General features: G+C 43.6%; 1 protein-coding gene across 1 annotated transcript; it reads right to left on the bottom strand.

Annotated features, from left to right (window-relative positions):
• Window positions 1-3,805: 3,805 nt before the first annotated feature.
• Window positions 3,806-19,289, bottom strand: tfap2b (transcription factor AP-2 beta). The gene is made up of 7 exons (XM_062550317.1): window positions 19,209-19,289; window positions 16,000-16,452; window positions 14,410-14,470; window positions 12,277-12,517; window positions 11,621-11,739; window positions 11,086-11,227; window positions 3,806-4,127 (listed from the first exon to the last, which is right to left on the bottom strand). The coding sequence occupies exons 1-7, from the start codon at window positions 19,287-19,289 to the stop codon at window positions 3,806-3,808; spliced, it is 1,419 nt and encodes a 472-aa protein (XP_062406301.1).
• Window positions 19,290-25,000: the final 5,711 nt, after the last annotated feature.

The following is a 25,000-nucleotide window of genomic DNA, read 5'->3' as shown; positions in this document are numbered from 1 at the left end:
CCATCAAGACAGAGGAGGGTACAGCAGGACTTTGCTTCCTTTTGCTTCAAACAGGATACTGATGTCATCCCTGCTAAACAACAACAAAACAATCTTATCATAATGGTTCTGATTGTTTATTATTTGTTATCGTTTCCAGAGGCATTATAAATATAATCATAGTAAATATGTATCCTCTCTGGTGGTGATATTATTTGTGTAAGACGTAGACCTATAGTGCGTTGTTTGTTATGTCTTGACTGCACTGCGCTTTTAGATGTGATGGGAGCATTTCGACGCTCTGTTGTGTTTTTGTTGTGGGGTGGGGTGAGGGGTGCGTTATAGAGGGCGAATCTTGTCTTTTGTTGCCGCAGTGAAATATCTGACTCTCCCGGAGATGCCGTCCCTCGCGGACATTCGGGTGCTGCACCTGGGTCACAATACTTTCTGCTTGATGAGTCACGCGACGGGACCCGCAGGCCACGCGCTCGCTCCCCCTGCATTAAATACACCAGCGCGAGCTTTCATTCAGCGGGCCGGTGCACAGGGAACAGCACGAGCTAATAAAGAGGCCGCAGAGAGACACCCACAAAAATCTCAACCTGAAAAATAACAGAATATCTGCGAAATATATAGGCTTACATTTAGGCTACCATTTATATTAGAATTTAAGTTTCCTTTACATTTCCATAAATAAGCCTATAGGCTATTTATTTGAGCTAAATACAAAAATGGAATAGACCTTTTATTTGTCAACCAAATTTTGAAAATGCAACTTTAGAAAGAATTTAGGTCTGCCTAAATATTGTCTTTAAAATATTGTCAAATATCACAATCAGGCGTGGAATATTTCATTGCTAATGAAGAACTCGGCTTGGATGTGTAGAATTTTTTTTTTTTTTTTTTTTTTTTTTTTGCTAAAAATCTTTATTGTGTGTTGTAACATTTAATGACTGTGTAATGTATGTTGCATTAATCCTTTATTAACATGTGGGAAATGTCAGGGCCCGATGAGATTTTTATGAGGTCTAGATGAGCTGCTACGCTCAAAGGTGCCCTAGTGCAGTCATATGACAACACCCGTAATTCTCAGATCTATCTTTGAGGATGCGCGGAAATTAATAGATGTCCAAAGGCCTCCAGTTCCTCCATAGGCTACCTACATTTAGTACTCTGATAAAAGTCTACATTTTGTCGTTTTAATAAAGACAGCACCTTATATTTTATGAACAACGTATTATGTATTGCAGGTGAATAGCCTGCGTCTACTGGACTGTGCTGGCATTTGGCGATAGAACAGTCATTAATAATGTTATTATCATTATTAGTAGAAGTATTGTTGTTGGTTTTTAAAACATTCAAAAACTCAAAAAAAAAAAATAGGCATGTGTTAAGACTGTATTAGACGGACAACGCCTAACAAAACTGATGGGCAATTCCATCCATCTAATTGTGCATGCATAGTGTTTGTGTGAACGCATACGTGCAAGGCTGCTGCTGGAACAACAAAAGATAAACAGTTTTACAATAAAACACAAGATTTATTCTTTTTTGATATAAATGAATTCACTGGACAAAACCAACTTCTACCCATCACCATAACAGCTTGTTTAAGAAACAGAAAAAAATACAAGATGCTACCTAAACCAAGCGTTCACCCACGCACAGAAGTACAGTCACAGAAGTTCTTATGTACAAACTCCCATTAAATTAGGCATAAATAAATATATACAAACATAAATATAAGTAGTCCCCCTCCCTTCAACTTCACATCAAGCAAACGAGGATCCTGATGCGCCGGGAAATCACCTCCCGTGCAACGGAGAGGCTCGAGCCCAGGCAGACGGTAACGAGCTCGCCTCCTCGTGCTCTCCCTCCTCTCCGATCGGCCGCTCGCGCTTCGGAGAGCCCGAGGGGTTGAGTCGTGTCGGTGGAGCGTGCCCGCGTGTACATCTCACAGTTTTACGGGAGTGCTCTTCATCAAGTGGCAGGTAAAGTTCAAGATGTCTTGTCTGACGTCACCCCCAGTGCGTTCATTCTCAGTACGCGTCAATATCAATCTTCTTTTGTCGCTGAGTTTTTCTTTTTCTTTTTTCTTTTTTACAAATTGGCCCAAAACAAAAGCTTGTCAAAAACTTGTCATGCGGACTTATTGGCCATTTATTTAGTTGCACAACTCACCCTGTAACGAAATGATTAGAGATTTTCTAAAATAAATTATGTGTGAAACACAAACAATAGAATGTGTCGTTCGATCATGTGCAATTTAATACTGCTATACTAACCCAATGGTGCAGTAAAGTTAGCATTGAGAGGCTTCAAACAAACTACATAGGCCTACTTCACGTTTATCAAATAATCTAGAGGGACGTTATAATATTTTCGAAGCCGCATTCCTCTGAATGAACCCAAATAGAAACACTGTTCAGGCTAATCGATTCTAGGTTTTAGGGGGGGCTGAACGAAAAAGAAATATAACAGATAAGAGAAAGTCCTCGTTTGTGTCGTTCTCTTCTGTGCGATGAAAGTGATGATTCAGTCATGTATTCGCTCCTATGATGGATTATGCGGGTTGCTCCCTCATCTCAAAACGCGTGTGACGGACGATGTCAGTAATCGTATCGACAAGTGGAGTGACGTGATTTTCCATTTGCGTGCTTCTGCTGCGCCGCATGACCTCGTCTGGCCGATATGATGACGGCGGATATGGGATGGCACGCACCATGGCTCGATGGCCGGTTCGGACTCTCTTCGACAGCCTTCCCACAACTCTACAGCTAGCCCACGTTATGTCCCGCTCTTGATCGTCTGGCCCGAGCACTATACCTTCTGCCGAGACGACTAAAAGTTTCTCGCTGGTTCTGAATCATAACTCCCCCGACACCATTTTACAGACTACTCCATAGACGGCAAGGCTCAGAGTTATTCGGTATAAACAGCTGGCATGTGAAGTTGCACCTTCACTAAAAGCAGACGCGCACCGATGACGTGTGAGTCGACCCTTTTTGAGTCAGAACAGAAAAGAACATGCACAATCATCACTCTGCTATCAACTATTCCTGTGTTACACACACACACACACACACACACACACACACACACACACACACACACACACACACATTCTCTCTCGGTATGTGTGTCTGTGTGTTGAAGTAGATATTCTGAGGTCTCATTTCAATTGGATTTTAACACTTCTATTGGTCCAAACTGATGGAGACAGTCCATCTCTGGCACTGTGCACATATAAACACACACACACACACACACACACACACACACACACACACACACACACACACACACACACACTCCTAGATGTGAAATCATAATCTCTGTCTCTGTGAGCAGTAGCACTGTGGTGTCAGTCCAGTAATATTCTCTCAAATCCGTGTTTGTTTTGTATTCCATCGTCCGGTCCACTGCTGTTCTCCCTCGGGTCCTCCTCCACCGCCTCATCGCCGTCCAGAATGTCACACCCAGAACGTCACGCCCAGAACTCTCATCCCCAACAACAGAACGTCACGCCAAGCACTCTCATCCCCAACAACAGAAACGCAACCGTAAAGCTAAGAGCATAAAGGACTTTTAAAACATCTGAGTGGTTTGTGTAAGCCTCTCTCTCTCTCTCTCTCTCTCTCTCACACACACACACACACACACACACACACACACACACTCTCGCTCTCTCTTTTTCACTCTCATTCTCTCATGCTCCACATTCCTCATTCCATCCACTTTGTTTTCTCTTCTGATTTTCTTCTGTTTTTCTCTTCTTCCTCCTCTCTTTCTCTCTCTCTTTTTCCCCGTTAGTATAAATCTCTCCTTATTTCCGCTGCTTCTCCTCCTTGTCGCCGGAGCCTTTGTCGCCCCCTCCTCCTCCTCCTCCTCCTCCTCCTCCTCCTCCGTGGCGGTTGGCCGACGGGTTGTTGAGGAACATCTTGTCCAGTCCTTTGAGCGCCTCGGTCAGGTAGTTCTGCAGGGCGGTCAGCGCGGCGCAGATGGCCGGAGAGCCGAAGCCGTGCGTGATGAAGCTGAAGTGGGACAGGCAGCTCTGGATGCCCGGCTCCAGGATGGGCGCCGGCCGAGAGTTGCCCAGCGGCGTGCGGTCCTGGGCCAACAGGTCAGTGAACTCCTTACACAGCTGCCTGCAGTGGACACACACACGGAGAGAGAGAGAGTTAGGACTACTATACTGATATAGTCAACAGCTGCCTGCAGTGGACACACACAGGGAGAGAGAGAGAGAGTTAGGACTACTATACTGATGTAGTCAATATACTCCTTACAGCTGCCTGCAGTGGACACACACAGGGAGAGAGAGAGAGTTAGGACTACTACTGTAATATTATACTATCATACTCTAATATACTCCTTACACAGCTGCCTGCAGTGGACACACACAGGGAGAGAGAGAGAGTTAGGACTACTATACTGATGTAGTCAATATACTCCTTACAGCTGCCTGCAGTGGACACACACAGGGAGAGAGAGAGAGAGTTAGGACTACTATACTGATGTAGTCAATATACTCCTTACAGTTGCCTGCCATGGACACACAGAGGGAGAGAGAGAGAGTTAGGACTACTACTGTAATATTATACTATTATACTCTAATATACTCCTTACACAGCTGCCTGCAGTGGACACACACAGGGGGAGAGAGAGAGTTAGGACTACTATACTGATGTAGTCAATATACTCCTTACAGTTGCCTGCCATGGACACACAGAGGGAGAGAGAGAGAGTTAGGACTATTATACTGTAATATTATACTATTATACTCTAATATACTCCTTACACAGCTGCCTGCAGTGGACACACACAGGGAGAGAGAGAGAGTTAGGACTACTATACTGTAATATTATACTATTATACTCTAATATACTCCTTACACAGCTGCCTGCAGTGGACACACACAGGGAGAGAGAGAGAGTTAGGACTATTATACTGTAATATTATACTATTATACTCTAATATACTCCTTACAGCTGCCTGCAGTGGACACACACAGGGAGAGAGAGAGAGTTAGGACTACTATACTGATGTAGTCAACAGCTGCCTGCAGTGGACACACACAGGGAGAGAGAGAGAGAGTTAGGACTACTATACTGATGTAGTCAATATACTCCTTACAGCTGCCTGCAGTGGACACACACAGGGAGAGAGAGAGAGTTAGGACTACTATACTGTAATATTATACTATTATACTCTAATATACTCCTTACAGCTGCCTGCAGTGGACACACACAGGGAGAGAGAGAAAGAGAGAGAGAGAGAGAGAGAGAGGGAGAGAGTTAGGACTATTATACTGATGTAGTCAATATACTCCTTACAGTTGCCTGCCATGGACACACAGAGAGGGAGGGAGAGGGAGAGAGAGAGAGAGAGAGAGAGAGAGAGAGAGTTAGGCCTACTAGAAAACTGATATAGTCAGTCAACCTCTTAAACATCTACAGTAGCTGTAATGGAGGGAAGAAGGGAGTAATGGAGGGAGGGAGGGAGGGAGGGAGGGAGGGAGAGAATTAGGCCTACTACAAAACTGCTAAAGTCAATATACTCCTTCCACAGCTGCCTGTCATGGACACACAGAGAGAATTCCCCCGGCTAGAATACTGATGTAGTCAGTGAACTCCTCCTTACATCGGAGGGATGGAGGGATCGAGAGAGAGAGAGAGAGAGAGAGAGAGAGAGAGAGAGTTAGGCCTACTAGGAAACTGGATACAGTAGTCAATGAACTCCTTACACATCTGCCTGTGATGGAGGGAGCGAGAAAGAGAGAGAGACTAGAATACTGAGATACAGTAGTCAGTGAACTCCTTACACATCTGCCTGTGATGGAAGGAGGGAGAAGGAGAAAACGCGAGAGAGAATGTGTTCTGCGTACTAGAACACAGATCTGCTACCTAGGCCTCAGGTAATCGGATACATTCCCTAAAACAGGACTATGAATCTGTTATCATTATTCTGGGATTATGGTCAGTGTGCACCCTCTCTTGCTCACTCAATTCAATTCAATTCAATTCAATTCAATTCAATTCAATTCAATTCAATTCAATTCAATTCAATTCAATTCAATTCAATTCAATTCAATTCAATTCAATATAGCTTTATTGGCATGAAAGTTTCAGAAACATTATTGCCAAAGCTCAATGTAGGGGCACTAATGAGAGAAACAGGCCCAGTCTACAGGCTAATAATACTCACACAACACAGGCCCAGTCTACAGGCTAATAACACTCACAACACAGGCCCAGTCTACAGGCTAATAACACTCACGACACAGGCCCAGTCTACAGGCTAATAACACTCACAACACAGGCCCAGTCTACAGGCTAATAACACTCACAACACAGGCCCAGTCTACAGGCTAACTAACACACTAAACTACGATGCTACTATATATCCATTTGCTAATGGAATACCACCAGTGAGCTCCTCAGCAGTATCATAGGTGCTCTGGTGCCCTTAGCTCTGGTGCCCTTCGCGATTTGTTTAGTTCATGCACAAGACGCTACGCTCAGTGCACTCTCCACAGCATTCAGATTAGGGACCCAGAGACTGGTGTCCTTCAGCTGCAAGCATTTGGTTATTATTGGACTTGAAGTGAGTGAGGAATAAATACCTAAGATGGAGAAAAGTGTCTAAAACGACACCTAGAAATAGTACCCAAAGAAATGGTTAAATTCTGTAGGCTATTTATGTGAGCTAACGTTGTTTACACTACACTGGTGTTGGGTTGAAAAGTCAACCTTTCCTAGAATGCCTAAAGCACAGTTGAGTGCAAGGACACAGGGCATTGGTAGCTAGCAAAGAGTACAGTGACCAGTCATTTGGGAGGCGTCACTATCACCCAATAATTTCAATCTCACTTGACCAGAGCATGGATAATGACCTCAGCAAAGCACTCAGAAGCACGTCAACTAAACCAGCAGGTCCTCTGCATGTGGACTGAAATGCTAACTCACATGTTATTCTGTTTCTATAAATGGACTGAAACGCTAACTCACATGTTATTCTGCTGCTATAAATGGACAGAAACGCTAACGCATATGTTATTCAATTTCCATAAGTGGCTTTGGATGAAAGTGTCTGCCAAATGAATAAATGTAAATGTGAATTAAATAGCTAATCCGAGCTGAAAGTTTCATATAAGCACCAGGACAAATAAATGAATAAATACATATAAACGTATCTAAATAAGCTACAGTGAGACGATACACCCATGATCTTGTAAAACCCATCAAAATGTTACAGCACTAAGGTATATTTTCCAACAAAGTCACCATGAGATCATCCACATTTCTCTCCTCGATGCTCATATCCAGAATGACACGGTACTGACACCGTAAACACCATCTAACCTACTGCTTATTTCATACCACCACCAGAGTGCTATAGGAACCACCCTCATAAGAGCTCTACATGGCAGCTCAGATTGACCTGAGCAAATATTTGGCACCAACATTTTATGCAATGGTCTCTCAGACTCTCTTTAACAAGCAGTCACTGCTAGTGACATCATTGCTGAATTACGCCTTTCTTGTATCGGTTTCTATAAATCATTGCTACTAAACACATACACTTCATCAATGTGTGTGATGAGATACCGTTAAATTACTATGACAAACTATCTGAATTAATCCAAATCTATTTCAGCCCTACAGGATATGGGCCAACATCAAAATAATCTTATAAAATAAAAAAAAGAATACTATTGAATTTACCAAGAATCACAATATTCATTAATATTCATTGAAGAGGGCTAATTCTGAATCAGGCACAACAACACTACATGCAGTGATAGCTATGAAATCACTGACTCGTAAGGTGAATGGATCAAAATCTGCATTCATACTTTCACTAGGTCAAAGTAAGAGATGAATACGCAGACAGACAGTAACACTGAATCCACAAACAAAAGGTAGTGTATGTCCATTGTGTCCACGCCATAACGCCACGTGTATCTCTCTCGTTCTGACCCGAGCAACTCTTTGTATTCGGAGGCTAGTTGGGTGGACATTCCAGGTCAGTACACTTTGTCAATGCTATTAACTGGGTGGGGGCGCTAACCGCGGTGCTGAAACTAGGTGTCGGAGACAGCTGTGAAAGCATGGGGCTTTGTTTTTGATATCCTTTTGACTTTAACCCACATCGCTGGATTATCCATTTGGGACAAGACAGCTCTTGTGGTGTTAAACGGCCACACAGCAAAACTACCAGGATTTTGTTCTTACAGTTGTGGTTTCTGCAGCGTTTCTGTTGGGTTGTGTATTTGAATTCATTCGTAATGAAAGAGAAATGTGTTATATAACACAGAGTAGTGCAGTGCATTAGCCTTAGCGATAGCAGCCTGGCTTTGGAGTGACGCTTTGCCATGTCAAATTAGAGTGGCCCAGGGGGCATACAGAACCACTAATAACATTTTAGAATGTCAAATATGCTCTAGAATCTCATTCACGTAGATTAAGAAAGGTAGAAATTCTCTGCCAGTGGCCTACTTATGTAAGAGCGTTTCCCCTTGTTTTAAACTAAGTGAGCAATGTGAGCAATGCAAGCACTCAAATGGCCTCTCTGAGCTGGCATTCTTGGCTAGTTATTAGTAAGGAGCTGCTGGGTTAGTGTGATATTATATGATGATAAAAATGATAAAAGCAATGAGCAGTCTGTTCCCACTACAAGTTCCACATCATCATCATCGGTGAAACCGTCTGCAACAAATGTCTACAGTATCCACAACCGCCTACAATTAATGAACAACTTAAAAGGTGTGAACAAATGCAAGGACCTGACCTACAATGTCTAAAAAATACATATTTGAATTATCACTTTCTCCATTCCATTTAGCTCCATTCTCCCATTCAATCTGGCCATTATTCAATACCCTGAAAGCAGAGTCTGAACAGTACTGACACACCTACAACAGCTGCATTGAAATGCCCAACATTCAGTGAGGACAAAGACTACTCCACCCATGCAAAAGGATAATGCACATTTTTCAGAGTTCCTGTCATTTTTATGTTACGGAATTGCTGTCCACCACATCACTATCACGATAGGCATGACAATACAATTGCTAAGCGCAGATGTGTATGTGTTACATTAAAGATTGCGTCCCATTGCTAATTAGGCGCTTATGTGTATGTGTTACATTGAAGACTGTGTCCCATTGCTTAGCACTTATGGGTATGTGTTACATTGTTGCATTGTTGCATTTGGATCGGCACCCTTAACAAGCTGGCCATGTTCTATACTAGCAAAGCTTTACCCATCTCTCTATCTGCCATGACACCCAACATAGTGTTGCTATCCTGGGTCAGATCTCACTTCTCACTGTGTGTCCCCCAACAACAATAAATCCTCCGACCACCTCTAGCACTCCTGATAGAGACACACCGAGATGCTGGCGCACACATGATTCTGGTGAGGTGTTCAAGGGGCGGCGTATATTTCACACAGCCACGGCACTGCCGCTCTGAGAGAGAGAGAGAGAGAGAGAGAGAGAGTGACAGGAGAGGTGTGCTGAAGGAAGGAGGAAGCTTCAGTGTGTAAACTCCGTCAGAGAGCGATGAAGCCATCACACCATTAACTCACACTGAGAGTGGAGGAGCCGGAGCAGAGCAGTCTACTGGGAGTCTCTCTCTCTCTCTCTCTCTCTCTCTCTCTATCTCTCTCTCTCTCTCTCTCTCTCTCTCTCTCGAGCGTGAGCACTTTCTGTCTGTCTCTGTCAGCTCTGCTGATTCCCCTCCTCTCCCAGAGAGAGAGAGAGAGAGACAGACGGAGGGAGAGAGAGAGAGAGGGAGGGAGGGAGGGAGAGAGACAGCAAAAGTGAGACGGAGCGAGAGAGCAAAAGTGAGACAGAGAGAGGGGGCAGAGAGGGAGATAGAGAGAGAGCTGTAGAGAGAACTCTAATGCAAAATAGAGAGAGGCTCATGCATTGCGTTGGTGGTGGAATTTGAGACGGGTAGAAAAACAGGGAAAATTCCCAAATCACATCACATCTCCGCCCCCCCCCCCCCCCCCCCCCCCTCTCCTCACCCCCCCTTTTACAAAAATATGGCAACCTCAAAAAAGACCCCCGAAGCCCTACATGAGCTTTGACCCCTCTCTGTCTTTCAGGCTGTCTGCAAACAATTAAAGCACCCACATCACAGTCAGCTTTCTCCCAAGGAAACAGACAATTGAGATGCTATCATGTCCACTAAATATCCAACACCACCAATCAAGCAAAATAATTAACCTTTTGGGTTAAATCAATTTAGAGCTGATTAATTGAGCAGCCGAGATAGCACATGTTTTCCCACCAAAACGCCACATATACCCACATTTCACTAAATGGTTACAAAAAAGACACGACAGCATGGCTAACAACCCTTGTACTGGTCTGGTACATTTTTGTCAAACTACGTTTTTTAAAATAAAGAGACAACGCGTGTTGGCAGTCCTTTCTGTGTAATTTTAAGAAAAGGTCGCCCGTGCTATGCTGCTCAAATGCCTCCTGTTGCCAAAAGTGTTGCGTCGCGCCAAAACATCTGCGGTTGTCTGGGCTTGTCAGATCTTGACCCACATTTTCTATCGAATGCTCAGAACCACAACAGACTTGTTGTCCGGTCTCGAGCTGGAGCCATTCTCTCGCGCTCTCATCCCACAGCGACAGAACGGCAGAGCCCGAGGCGCGTGTTGGAAGGGGGGGGCGGGCTGGGTGGGTATGACAGGGCTCTGACAGACAGACTGTGAAAAGTGGGGGGATGGCAGAGGGGGTGGGTGATGACCCAAGGCGAAACTTCAAGGGGAAAGCTGGCACTTTTCGACTTGAAACATTTCACTTAAATATAATGAGTTTCTCGCTCGGTGCCAGGCTCTGAAGGATAAGGCGGCGCATTTCCCGGGATCCGTGCAGCTCATTAGAGCGCGAGGAGCGAGATGTGAAAAGAGTCGGTAGCACTCCGCATAACCAATAGGATCACGTTTCATCACGGGAACCTTGAGCCGTCCATTCCGGACAAACATTTTTCATATCATGTGCTTCTAACATACTAGGCTATATAATTCACCTTATATTATTTCATAGGCTAACATTGTTTATTTTTTTTGTCGGGTACGTACTTTGTGGCGAGCAGCATGTTCTTCCGCGAGTGCAGCTCGTTGGGATCCGTATGTTGTCGGTTCAGGTACTCAGATACGGCTTTAGTGGGAAACTCCGTTTCACAGATGTATCCGAAATCCCGCGCTAAATGAACTGCTTCCCCTGATGGAAAAAAAGTGTTCAGATATTTGGATACAATTACATCGGCTACATTACATATAGGCTTACACAAAAATAAAATCCATACATCTGATAGACATATGAGGGTAGTCTCTGTCTAAAATATTGCATTTATATACGCGTTTCTCTGAGTAAGGCCCTATACATGTTTTTTCCACTGGCCTACTGAAAACCAATTTCCTAACAACTAGGCCTACAAATCCTCTCAATTCAGTGAAACACAACTGACAACTTCTTTCAAAATGAAAGTTCTAGCATGCCAGTATAATATCAAAATGTAGCATGCCAGTGGGCAAAAATGAAAACATTCAAGACATAGGCCTAGGCTTCTGGAGGGGGGGGGGGCTAGATCAGCGTTTTCAGTTTAACTCCTACCTTCAACTAATGACGTCAGTAAAGTGACATTTGCAGCTTTGCGTCTTCCAGCCGGTAAATTCAGGCCGATTTTCTCCAGCTTTTCTCTCAGTGATCGGCCTCCATTTTTAGACTTAGCTCTGAGAACACACAGTAACACATTTGTTAAAAATAAAAATAAAAACATTTCCACTTCCAAAGGCTGGCAGGTTTGCTCATGAAACTAATATTAGTGATGTGTGCCAATAGTTTAAAAAATATATTTTGTAGAAATGCAAATCATAGAATATCGACAAGATTGAAATAAAATTACACTGTTATTTTGGGTTGATAGCCTAGATATAGAACCATGCAGGATTTAAAGAACCCGCAGTGGTTCCTTTGATTAACCATTAGAACAATTTAGGGGTGCCATATATGAAGCATGCAATAGAACCATGTTTGGTTCCATAGCACCTTTTTTTCTAGTGTAGACAGTGGTCAACTGTCGGTGTGATTTCGCTTTGTGTGGAGAGGAGTTTGAAAATGTCATTTTGTAGAAATGCAAATCATAGGTTATCGACGGGATTTTGGCTGACAATAATTGAATTTCATTAAAATAATAATAATAAAAATAAAAATAAAGTCAGTGGTCAAATGAAAGTGTGGTTTGGTTTTGTGTTGAGAGGCCACCTCACCTACGGAGAACGCCACCCAGCAGCGAAGCATTGAGGCACTCGGGCGGGGACAGGCGACGCTGGACTTCGCCCACGGTCACCTTGTACTTGGAGGTGGAGCTGAGCAGCGAGAGGCGTCCCGGTACCGAGCAGAACACCTCGTTGACGTTGAGATTCATGCCGCCGATGAGACCGTCCTTGCTCATCATCAGAGACGCCACGCTCTTGTGCGGGACCGGAATTGCGCGCGAGAGAGGATATGCTATAGTTGAGAAGACGCAAGAATGTGTTAATACATCTCATCGGTGCTGCAGTTGAGAAGACGCATGAAAGTGTTAATATCTCATTGGTTCTGCAGTTCAACTCGGCCCTGTTCGGCCTTATACACTGTAGTCTAGGCCTATAGGCCTATTAAACGTTCTGGGGTGGAACATTTATGTGGATCATTTATGTTCATGTCAATTTATCATGAAACATTTACACAAACACTGTTTAAATCTATAATGAAAACAAGTTGAATAGTTACTCAGGGCGTTTAATTTAGGGAGTCATTGAGTATAATATTATGCAAAAAAAATAATAGGCCTAATAATAAACTAGGAAACCATGTTCAAGACCCAAATCATCAGACACATCTTAAGAACAAAATATCATCTGTTCTGACATACAGATAAAAATATAAACAGCACTATATTTAGCTTTTGTTGAGTTGGATGTCATCACTCTCCAACTAACCCTGCGCGCGCCCGTGTTTGCGTGTGTGTGTCTCTCTCTCTCTCTTTTTGTCCCTTCACACCCATGATTGGCTCACACAGTATCTGTTCTTCTACAATCTGTATCTTCGTTGTTTTAACCTCCAGCCCTCAGCCCCCTCTAACTGTCTGTGTCCCCAGGATCTGCGTAGCTAAGCGTTACAAACTTCTGAATTGTTAATGGCGCGCGACGTTCTCATCATTCTATTATCGATTGTTGATTGACTGAAGCCTTCAGATCACATTAACCACCCTCCGACAGCTCCGAATGCCTCCCGTCATTACCCACGTGCCAAACGTCAGACAATATGTGCCCTAAAACTGGCGCTAATGGGCGAACAAGCTCGAGCCTGCGGAGACAGCACTCGACGGGGGATAATGCCCAAAATGAGCTCTAAACGAGCTCACGAGATCCCCACGTGAAAAGCCATCTATCACACTGGCCACTTAAACTCTGTCCTCTGGGAACGCCGCGTGTCGCTTTACTAAATTACCGCTTCAAGTCCCTCACACTGCAAAAATATTAACACGAGCCCAGGGAGCAGCTCGAGCTATTACAGCCTGCCAAGCGCGAGCTAACTTTCTCTCTTACGATTTGACGTGTAAACGAGAGAGGATAATTGTTTATCATTGGCCTTGGACTAATGTTATTTTAGCACGTAGGCTAACCAGGATAACTCAATAATTAAATTAATAACTGAACATAATTACTAATGCGCAAGCTGTAGTCTCTGCTATTGTTTAGTGAAATGTGTTATAGATAAAACTGACTTCAATGCAGCCTCAGGTTAATGTGCGCCAGAGACCAATGTTCAACCCGTTCCATATTTAGTTAATCAAAATGGCGACTAAAACATCTCAAACTTGTTCGAACGAGGTAGAAAAGGAACACATAAACTAGGCCAAGTTCTCTTTACAATATATTCTGCATAACAGACAGGCCTATAATAGTTAGGCCTTAGTCTGAATAAAAGAAAAACTCTCTGTACATTCATTTTGTTATTGTCATTACAAAATGGCCTATTTGTGCACTAGAATAAGTGGAAACAGTAAGTGGAAACAGTAAGGTTTGTTCCTGTGCGTGTTTCCAGGCTGCCATCCTGTCTGAACCTGGTGACGAGCCACCTGGAGCCCAAGTATGCATGACATCATCTGCATATCAAATGAGATGCCTAACGTCCCCTGGCGCACGCGCCTCTGACACCCCAACCTGTGGCGGTCATGATGCCCACACGCTGGTGCAGCCACAACAGGGCTGGAGGTGAAACCGATTAAATGGACCATATCTTAAACACAACTATCCTATTCATTCTTTATATCCAAAATAATTTGAAATAAAAACGGAATTGGGAGTAGGCCTCAGTTTGTGTGAAAGTGTGTATGCATACTTATATTTCCTTACCTTTCTTAATGACAGATTGGTCCAGTATGTTCATTCCGCTGTTGTTGGCATCATCGACAGTCTGTGGAAATGAAGTGACAGTGAGATATTCTGGGCCTGTTTCCGTTATGCGAGAGCCGTTTGTGCGGCCAATATTTACACCAACAGGGCGCTCAATGTGACAGTTTTCCATGCAAATAATTTTCCAGCGATGTTGAGATGTCGGCCAGACCTCATCGTCTTCTGGTGAGGGTAATCCATATAGTGTAGGTTACGCTATGTGTAGGACAACTAAATAAATAACTGGCTTTACATATAATATTCTAACTGTATGCTACTACCTTCTCTCCAATCTGTAAGACAGGACTCTAAACTGGCACCGATTTACAGAAAATTATCGCATTCATATTGTCCAAAATGATTTAAATACCCAATTCACCTAGCAAGGTCTAAATATCCACCAAAGTAGCTAAATTTATTATTAATATTATATTATACTACTTGGGACAATAACGTTATGTTTTAACTTGAGGGGAAATCTAAGGCAAAAAACAAACAAAAAAAACTTTAATGGGACTATTTTCTGAATAACGCGGATTATTCACATTGTACTAATTACGGGGAAATAAACTTATTGTTAATGTCGTGCATGCACAGCTTCTGTATTCATGAGAACAAGCACTGTACACACATACCACTACAGAATGATAAAAGAAGCCATGTTAACAGAAACATTATGCTCTATGATGCCAAGGCAAAAAAAAACCCAGAAAACATTAACCCTGGAAAAAATGTGTGTTCATTCGTTGGTAAAAAAAAATATATATATAATGTTTTACAGTACGATCAAACATGGCCCTATCGGACCCAAGACCAAATGTCACTGACCGGATGTTTCTGACAGAAGTGCCCACATTAAATGGAATGAGCTTTGAGGGCATGAAGGTATAGCCTAAGCGTGGGCTATAATGTAAAACATAAATGGATAACGTACATCATCTAGCCTATCAGGTCTAAATGTCCCGAATGTAGCCTACTTTTCCTGGTCATGTTAGGAGTGCAGTAAAATATCCCTACGGTAAATGTGGTAGTTTATAAAATAATTCCACTATTTTTCAATATCATTATTCATCGGTTCATGTATAATTCTAACTATGTTAGCACAAGTCATCCCTAAACTTGAAATGTCTGAAATAGTTTTAAAGGAAAATATCCTACATTCACACCGTGATCTCTGGCTGAGTATTATGCATTAATGTTTCCTGTCAAATATTAACCGTCTACACTAGAAGATATGAGGAAATTATTCATGTTCAACACTGTCTGTGCAAACCGCGTCTAATAGAATACTTAAGATAAAATGCCACTTATGCTACTCAAATCCTGTCTTGTTTAGAACATTTGCGAATATTTTAATAAAAAGTGTTTCCACATACTTAATTTGATTTAGTTGTTATTTCGTTAATATTGACTGTTAGAATTGAGCATGAGGTAATATCCTGGCATAGTTTTGTGTTCAGTTCACAGTAGAGAAGCGTTCACAATTCTGTTTACTTTAAAAACCCCTCTCCGAACTCCCTGAGGGCACGCGACTGCACCCTCCTGACCCACCTGCACATCCTCCATTCCGTGCGCGAGACCGTGCAGCGACAGGCTGTCTCCCATGCCGGCCTCGAGGCCGTGGTGCGCCGAGTGGAGCAGCACGTCCGGTCGCCGCACCGAGTAGTCTCGCCGCGGGTCGAGCCCCGAGAGCTGCGGCAGAGAGGCTCGAGGCTGAGGCAAGAGAGAGCCGCTCTCCCCGCCAACCTCCTGCCGCTGGCGCGAGCCCCATGGGTGCTGCTGCGACTGGTGTAGAGCGTTGAGGGAGTACGGGTCGTTCACGTGCGAGTACGGGTCCTGGCTCTGGTGGTACGGAAGGGGCTGGTAGGGCGGCGGGAAGTAAGGCGGCTGGAAGTCCGAGGAGGGTGTGTGAGAGAGCGGGGGCGCGCTGGAGTACGGCCCCTGCGATACCGAGCCCAGCTGGGACAGTCTGGAGCTGTGGCTGGACACACCGTCGTGACGGTCCTTCGGATGAAACAGAACAAAAATATATTGGCTACAGATTTGACTTTTATGTGGATACTAGGCTAGTTTGACTACTGGTACTTTTGTCAAATGAAGTGAAAGAATGATAGCCTAGAAAAAAAACATGCCCCGTCATTCACAAATTAAACCCAGTTATGCAAATATTTGTTTAGGTATCATAAACAGCTGTGAAAGTTAACTGTGTTTGATACAATACAAGATTTTAATGCTTGGACAAATTAATTGCCCAGGTATTATTCTTCACACAGTATACAGAGTGTTCTTTGTTTTAAAAAATGTGTTTAAGAAAATCTCATTAGACGCTATGGGAGAAAGATGCCAAATCCATGTTAGAACAAATCGCTTAAAGCCATTTTTGGATGGCTTTGTCAAAGAGGCTCTCGCTGGCCTATGTCCAAATGAAACGACTCGAATTATTCAGAGGAATGCCACTGCTCTCTTTTCAGGCAAACTTTTAAAAATGTCTCCCAACGACAGGCGCGATAGCTACGAGACTCACCGTGGCTGAGTACGTATGGACTAACATCTGCACGAGGGGGTCTGTTCAGCCTAAAAAACACACATGCACGCACACACACGCTCAGACTGTCGAGATCAGTGGAAAAAACGCCGGAGATTCCCGTTCCTCTGCATCTAAGTCCTCATAGTTGCGGAAGATAATTTCACCAAAAAGACATTCGTTTTTTTTTTTTTTTGGAAAAAAGCACTTTATGCAGCGACGATCCTTGCAGGTCTCAGTCTAGCCAACCGATCCAATCCTCTTGCTCCGTTGCCAGAGTGAGTGAGTGTGTGTGCCTGCGCTGTCTTTGCCTCAGTATACCTCCCCGGAATAATTGTTATTCATGACTCCTAATATTGCAGGAATACTTAAAGCACGGAGGGGCAGTGGCGCGTGAAGGCGCAGTCGGCGCTCGTGCTTCCCGCTGGTGTAAGTGACGTTCAGTCAGCGGAGAAATGGAAGAGGAGGAGGAGGAAAGAGGAGGAGGAGGAGGACTCCAGTCAACAGGGAAATACGCGTGGACCGAGCTGCTCTTTTTACGTACTAAGCCCACCTTGTCCAGACCCCTCTCTCTCTCCCTTTCTCTCTCTATCTCTCATAGTAAACGTCTCCCAGCTTGGGGTATCCTGCTCAGGCTTTGGCCTTTTGACGTCCCCCATTGTCTAGTTTGTGTGCTATTGTTCTGTGGCCTCCTATCCATTTCTCTGCACGGAACAAACAAAACTCCTCCGTCAGCCGTTTGGGGAGCAGCTGAAACCGGACCCGCGCGCACAAGGCGAGGATACACTTGGTCCTCCCGAGACAACCAGCACCATCACAAGAACAGTAACGACTCTGACCACGACACACACACACACACACACACACACACACACACACACACACACACACACACACACACACACACACACACACACAACCACATTTCATTGTCAAAATACAGATTAAGTCAAACATAAAACACCAAGAGAAGTGGTAGCCTACAAAATAGGCCTGATTTACCGACCCAAAGCCAAAACACAACAGTTCAGTCAGTCAGCCCATCTGCATTTATTTATTATCAGAGACTGTTATTATCTGAGAGAAACTATTCGTCAGAATGCAATTCCCAGACGAAATAGAGAAACGACCTGCTGTGCCTTTCCTTCCAGGCCTGCTGCCTATCGAAGCCGCCGACTGTCATCTTTAGAGGCATTTAATCAGCTCTTTTCTACAAAACGGCGCGCATTGTCAGAGATTTCACGCGCCGGGGTCAGGACGTTTAATTACCTGCGCGCGGCTGTGAGAGAAAAGCCATGTGGGGCTCGTGAAGGCGGCTTCCCGCGAGGGCGAACCAAAGGGGCCTTTGAAAAGAGACCTCGAGAACCCTCACGAGCCGCTCGTTCTCCCATGCGCGCATCAGTCTGCTCTTTTGTGCTCGAGCCCCATCCGGAGCAATCTGCGCGGTCTTGTTCGTTTAATTCAGTCCTCCTTACACGTCGGTTTATCACTCATGTTCTCAGCGCTTCTCTATAGACTGCCATTATAGACTACTGCTCACTCAGTTTTAGCATACTTACCAGTGAACCAAACGCGCAAGAACACATCTCGTCAGACTAATAGTACAAAACAGAACACTAATAAAGCTTATTATGCTCAGAAAACACATTATGGTGCAATGTCATGCACAATAATGCATGCATTTTTTCTCTGCAAATTCAGAGATATTCTGAATCGTCATCTAATTGTGCCATAATATACGAATAATGGGATGAATTAAAATAATTTCTTTTAAAGAATGCAAAACGAATTTATGCAAAATGATTTGTTTTTTCATATCTGGTTATTTCTAAAATGAACAGATTTTTAACGTATTATAGCTGTATGTTCAATTCGTTGAAACCATGCCTTAAAAACAGTCATAAAATAAGTTTACACAACACACGTTATAACTTCGCCTATAAAACCCCTCTTCACATTGTCGCATTCAAAAAAAATAACCCCCAAAAAAGAGACTCGCCTGTGGAAAGGTTATCGTATTGCCCTAATGCGTGTCGGCTGTGCATTCTCAACATCTGACCCTCTTTCTCATAGCCTACTGTAACTTCTTTTCACAGCCACTGCCACATCCACGGAAAGCCGCACCAAAATGTTAACAAACCCCCTGATAAGATATTTTGTGGTGAACATAAGGTGACCCGGTTGAAAAAAAGAAGACGCAGGCGCGCCAGATTATCCAGGCAGACGAGCACATTACCTCATATATGTCTTCATACTTGACATTTTCCACCAGTTTCCACAGCATGTTCGCTCGCTGATCCCTGTAAACCGAGTGCATTCATGTGCGGAGTGAAGGTCTGAACTCTCTCTCACTCACTCACACTCTCTCTCCCTCTCTCTCTTCCACTCACTCTCACTGTCCCCGCCACCCCACACCCGCTTACGTTGATACGCACACAGAAATAATCAGAGATTCCCCCATACCTTTAATGGGGGTGGCGTGCTGCAGTGATAATAACGAGGGTTAGAATAACACCACAAGCTTCTGTGTGTAAGCGTGTACAGACAAAGCTTCCTGGTAAAGATGGAGACTGACGGACGGAATAAAGTACTCTCTTCCGCGTTCCTCGGTTCTCCATCGCCGCAGACTGATCGCCTGCACAGAACGAGTGGGCTGAGAGTAGAAAAGTTGGGCTATACGACAGTGGCATAGGCTACATTTGATACACCGCCAAGGATGTTTTGAACGTTTGTTATAACGGTTGTCATTTGTAACAGCAATGGTCGTTGCTTTCAATATTTTACACACATACTGAGGAAAGAATTGGTAATAAGCAAAATGTTATTTTAACGACAGACCAATTAAATATAATCGACATCATTGCTGGTGCCTGATATAAAAAATGTCTGATATCAATGTCTGTAATATCAACACACTAAAACGAGATATAAGATATATAGCCTACAGTTTATCTTTATACTAACCTGTTTGTATATTAATATAAAGTAGGCTACAGCTGCTGCTACTACTATAGGCCTAGGCCTATTCGGCAGTAGTAGCCTATGGTGTATAGATGGAGAAGGTGTACTTGTTGTAAATACATAACTAAGTCACTATATAAGTCAAAATCAAAGAATGACTATTATGATCATTATGTTTTTTTTTATTATTATTATTTTTAATGTTTTAAAAAAACCTACAAAACAAGGAGGGGGAAATGATAATACACCCATGAGAAGAATAAAGATAGATGCAACCTCTTTCCAATATTTTTTTTGCACAACTATTATTTTGCAGGGTAATATAATGCAACTTGGCATTCCTAAATCATACCACCGTGTCAATCATAGAAACTCGATCACACCTCAGTCTCACCTCTAATCACAATAAGCAATCACTAGTTCTGCTCAGCTAACGTTGAGCTGGTTAACAAGCGCACTTACCTACACTCAATTCGTCTGTGTTGTAACGCCAGGCTTGAATGGAGGTGGAGTCCTATAGTGAATTGAGGAACACTGATCCAGGATCTGTCCTGTTCCTAGAGGGTGCATTGAGAGCCGTTTTCAGTCCTCAAAGTCGTAGTGTGAGTTCTTTGCGCCATCTGCCGTCGTAAAGGCGAACTTGCGATGTTCGATGGACGTGCACCATGCTGTTCCTGAAACACCCATATTTGATTAATTTGAAGCACTTACAATCGGCCTTTGCTTCTGTTTCTTTGTGGGAACTTCGGAACAAACACCACAAAACTCCACTCGAGGTAGGCTAATGGCGTTTGATTCCATGAGGGTGAAAAACTCCGTTAAAGGGATATTCCGCCATTTTTGGAAATACGCTCATTTTCCACCTCCCCTCGAGCAAAACAATCGATATTTACCTTGTTCCCGTTCATCCAGCCATTCTGTGAGTCTGGCGATACAACTTTTAGCTTCAGCCTAGCATAGATCACTGAATCGGATTAGACCATTAGCTTCTCGCCTGCTAGCTTCATGTTTAAAAGTGACTAAGATTTCTGATAATTTTCCCATTTAAAACGCGTCTCCTCTCAAGTTAGAAAGTGCAATAAGACCAACTGAAAATGAAACCTGGCGTTTTTCTAGGCTGATTTGACATGGAACTACACTCTCATCTGGCGTAATAATCAAGGCAACTTGCAAACGTACCATAGGCGCAGTGATATCGTACGCAGCATCTGAAAATAGTCCCCATAGACATCAAGCAGTAGTAGTGCCAGTAGCTGCAAGTTGCCTTGATTATTACGCCAGATGAGAATGTAGTTCCATGTCAAATCAGCCTAGAAAAACGGCAGGGTTCATTTTCAGTTGGTCTTATTGCACTTTCTAACTTGAGAGGACACACGTTTTAAATGGGAAAATTACCAGAAATATTAGTCACTTTTAAACATGAAGCTAGCAGGTGAGAAGCTAATGGTCTAATCCGATTCAATGATCTATGCTAGGCTGAAGCTAAAAGTTGTATCGCCAGACTCACAGAATGGCTGGATGAACGGGAACAAGGTAAATATCGATTGTTTTGCTCGAGGGAAGGTGGAAAATGAGCGTATTTCCAAAAATGGCGGAATATCCCTTTAAGTAAAAGTAAGTAAAAGTAGGCTACGTTAGCCTAATTCAGAAAGTGGACGTCCTCCACAATCTGTTCCAACCCACCATTATTATGCTATAATTGAATATCATGTGTGTACACACACACACACACACACACACACACACACACACACACACACACACACACACACACACACACACACACACACACACACACACACACACACTCACACTATGTTCGCTGTAGCCTACATTATGGGTTATCATTTATAAATAACACATTTCAGTTGCTTACATTTCTGCAGACACACGCTTGTGAAGTTGTAGGCTACACAGATATAAATGATAAATGACTCTCAACTGATATCTCTGGCAGAGATGGGGACACTCCATATCTGGCCTACAGGTGATTTCACTAATTAGCTGACCTGAGGAGTTTTCATCAGCTGGTTAAAAAGGAACATGATTTGTTCTGTGTTGGAATCTGTCCTCACAAAATGAGGTTTGCAATGCGCCTATCCTAGCCAAAGAGTGACCTGTCGACTATTATCTAGGATGACGTGACCTTTTCTTCATCGGTGCTAGTCCATTCTCCATCTTTTAAAACCACACACATTTCATAGCTGGATTGAAAACTGCTATTCTTAAAATGACGACGATGTGTGCCACACGATGTGAGTTTCTACGACCGCAGATGGGCACAGTATCTCACCACACCGACCGCCAGAGGAACGTGCCAACATGAACGCCCGAGGAGAAACAGAAAACTGGATCCAAACGACCCCATCCGGTCCAGTGGGCCCTTCACCGTTCACTCATTCATGTACTGGGCATGTCAAGTCTCAAAGCAACATTGAAAATTCATTAACATAGAGGTTGAATATCATGCGAGCTGCGAGCGCACAATTCACGGCCGTTAATCGCATTCCATTCATGTCTGCATTCAGAGCCCCACGCGTAGGCCCGTAAGGTATTCCGAACGCGGTGGAGACCCCTGCTGTCATTCTGAGGAGTCGATGGGCATATCTGGGCAGTTTTATACGTGTACATTACGGAGAGTCGGTAGTTCGGTCCTACCTCGCGCAAGACAGATGTCTACGCGAACTCGAGAGGTGTCCCCGGTTCCCCTCCGGCGGGCCAGGAGGTCTACGCAGTCTGAGGCGACCACGAGGCATGAATCCTCATGAATGAAACAATCTGTCGCCGCGGCGTCATTAGCTGACTCGCGCTGCGTGCTGGAACCGTTTTAACAGAGGAGCATAAATGTTTGATCGGCCCTGCTGCTTGCAATGTTTAGCCAGACACAAACCAACACACCCTTTTAAAAATACACAGATAGACACTGCAGTGCCCCCATGCACACACACACACACACACACACACACACACACACACACACACACACACACACACACACACACACACACACACACACACAAGCTTTCTCTTAGGGCATGTCTTGAAGCAGTGACAGATGTCCTGACAGTTTGGGAAGAGAACAGGCTCTACTTTGTTTTTGCAGGCTACATTCTTCACACAAGTCTTTTATCTAGCCTACACTTGCTGCCTTGCTGTGAGCTACATGTCCTATGTAGGCTGTCGTGGCAAGTCTCAACTTACTCTGGTACATTCGTTCACATAGATAGACACTTACTAGACCGAAAACATGTCTCTCACTTATATGCATGTATATCATTAGCGCATGTTCAGTACCTGCTCACCTCAGAAGTTGCTCTTGGGAAGGCAGATTCGAGCCAGCAGTAACATGTTTCACCACAAGATGGCGCAAGAGTAACACTATAAAAAGCCAATACAATGTCAAAACAACAGGTTAGCCTCGCTCTTAAACCGTCAATCTTTCTCAGGTACGTGTACATCTAGCTCTCAGTCTCATCCTCAGAAGCCCCTTTATCCACAGAAGGGAGGACTGCCCGTACAGAGATGGTCTTGGTCGACCTGAATTAGGTCTCTTCAACTATCTGTAGGCCTACACTGGTGACATTCCCAGGATTTAAATTTTATGAAGATAATATGTTGTTGCTTTTGAAATAAAGCAACTCGTTCATAAAAACATTTTCGAATACATAATGACATACGATTCGAGTAACTATCCGAACCAATCATTACCATCTTCAGCAGTTTTTTTTTTTTTTTTCGGGCGACATAGGCCTACTTTACGAACAAATTGCCCTAAAAAATATATTCCCCATGCAATTGAAAACACTCGAGTCCAACTCATAGCTACCCTCCTGCTGTCATATTTATCCTGCATTAATATATATTTCAGTCACTGTAACGCTGTTGCATAGTGCATGAATGTGCGAGCCTATTCCTGACCACATGGAATGTTGAATGGGTTCCCGCCGATCCTGTGGAGTTTCAGATGGCTCGGGCATCAAAGTCATTGGAGTTGCCTACAGCCCATAGGCCGTTAGCCTAATTTGATAGCAGGCAGGCAGGCCTTAGTCTCGATGTTTTCAGTGATCCTCAGAGAATGCAAAGGAAACATGCTGTTATGGGGAATAGCTCGTCCAGATGGCCCCCATAGCATCCTTTTGTTTTGCTCACATAGGTTTGGTGTACGTTTTTCAAATTTAAAGTTTGAGAGGAATCAGAGATGTAGTAGTAGTAGTAGTAGTAGCAGTAGTAGTAGTAGTAGTAGTAGTAGCAGTAGTAGTAGCAGTAGTAGTAGTAGTAGTAGAGTGTGTGTGTGTACAGAGATTCATATTTGTCATTTATGTCATGGGTAGGCTAAATCACCTCACTGTGTGTGTGTGTGTGTGTGTGTGTGTGTGTGTGTGTGTGTGTGTGTGTGTGTGTGTGTGTGTGTGTGTGTGTGTGAGAGAGAGTTTACATGAGTAACAATATTGCATTGTGGTATATGTTGATGTTGCATTTGAAAGTCCATGTACAAATGATGATCGATGACAACATGAATTATGGAGAGCCCATTCCCGTGCATTGGAGCTCAGCTTACTGATGGCATGTATTGAGTTGTAATGCGGCACCATTTTAAATTTCATCAGCAGGGTATTCCTGGGTGAGTCTTCCTGGAGATCCCGCACATTGATTGCTGCTTTGAGTTCAGTCCTGGTAGGAGATATCGACAAATATCACCAGTAATGGTGAGTTTGGAGTATTCTGATACCGATAATGGCATGGTGTGTGTCTCTCTCTGTGTGTGTGTGTGTGTGTGTGTGTGTGTGTGTGTGCGTGTGTGTGTGTGTGTGCGTGTGTGTGTGTGTGTGTGTGTGCTCAGATGTGTTCTGAAACAAAACAAATATGCTTGTTACAGTTAAATATATGATGTGTTACAGTCAGTTTTTGAGTATTTGCCCCAAGTGAGAAAGAGAGAATGTGTGTATGTGTGTACCCATCATGGAACACTGAGGCATATTTGCATACATCACATCAGAAATAACACATGTTAACCAGCTGGTTGTGAAAATTCATTTCATGTTGTAATTGACTTTGAAAATACAGCAA

Source organism: Sardina pilchardus, chromosome 12 (genome assembly GCF_963854185.1).
Source record: "Sardina pilchardus chromosome 12, fSarPil1.1, whole genome shotgun sequence".
Classification (NCBI taxonomy): Eukaryota; Metazoa; Chordata; class Actinopteri; order Clupeiformes; family Clupeidae; genus Sardina; species Sardina pilchardus.
Note: the sequence above shows the minus strand (reverse complement) of the source record. Positions and strands in the feature narration are given on the sequence as shown.

Coding starts and splice junctions, on each gene's coding strand:
- tfap2b (XM_062550317.1), bottom strand. CDS start 19,289: ATGCACTCGGTTTACAGGGATCAGCGAGCGAACATGCTGTGGAAACTG. Junction 14,471..15,999: donor ACGGAATGGAGGATGTGCAG/GTGGGTCAGGAG, acceptor TCATTTCCACAG/ACTGTCGATGATGCCAACAA. Junction 11,228..11,620: donor ACTGACGTCATTAGTTGAAG/GTAGGAGTTAAA, acceptor TTTTTCCATCAG/GGGAAGCAGTTCATTTAGCG.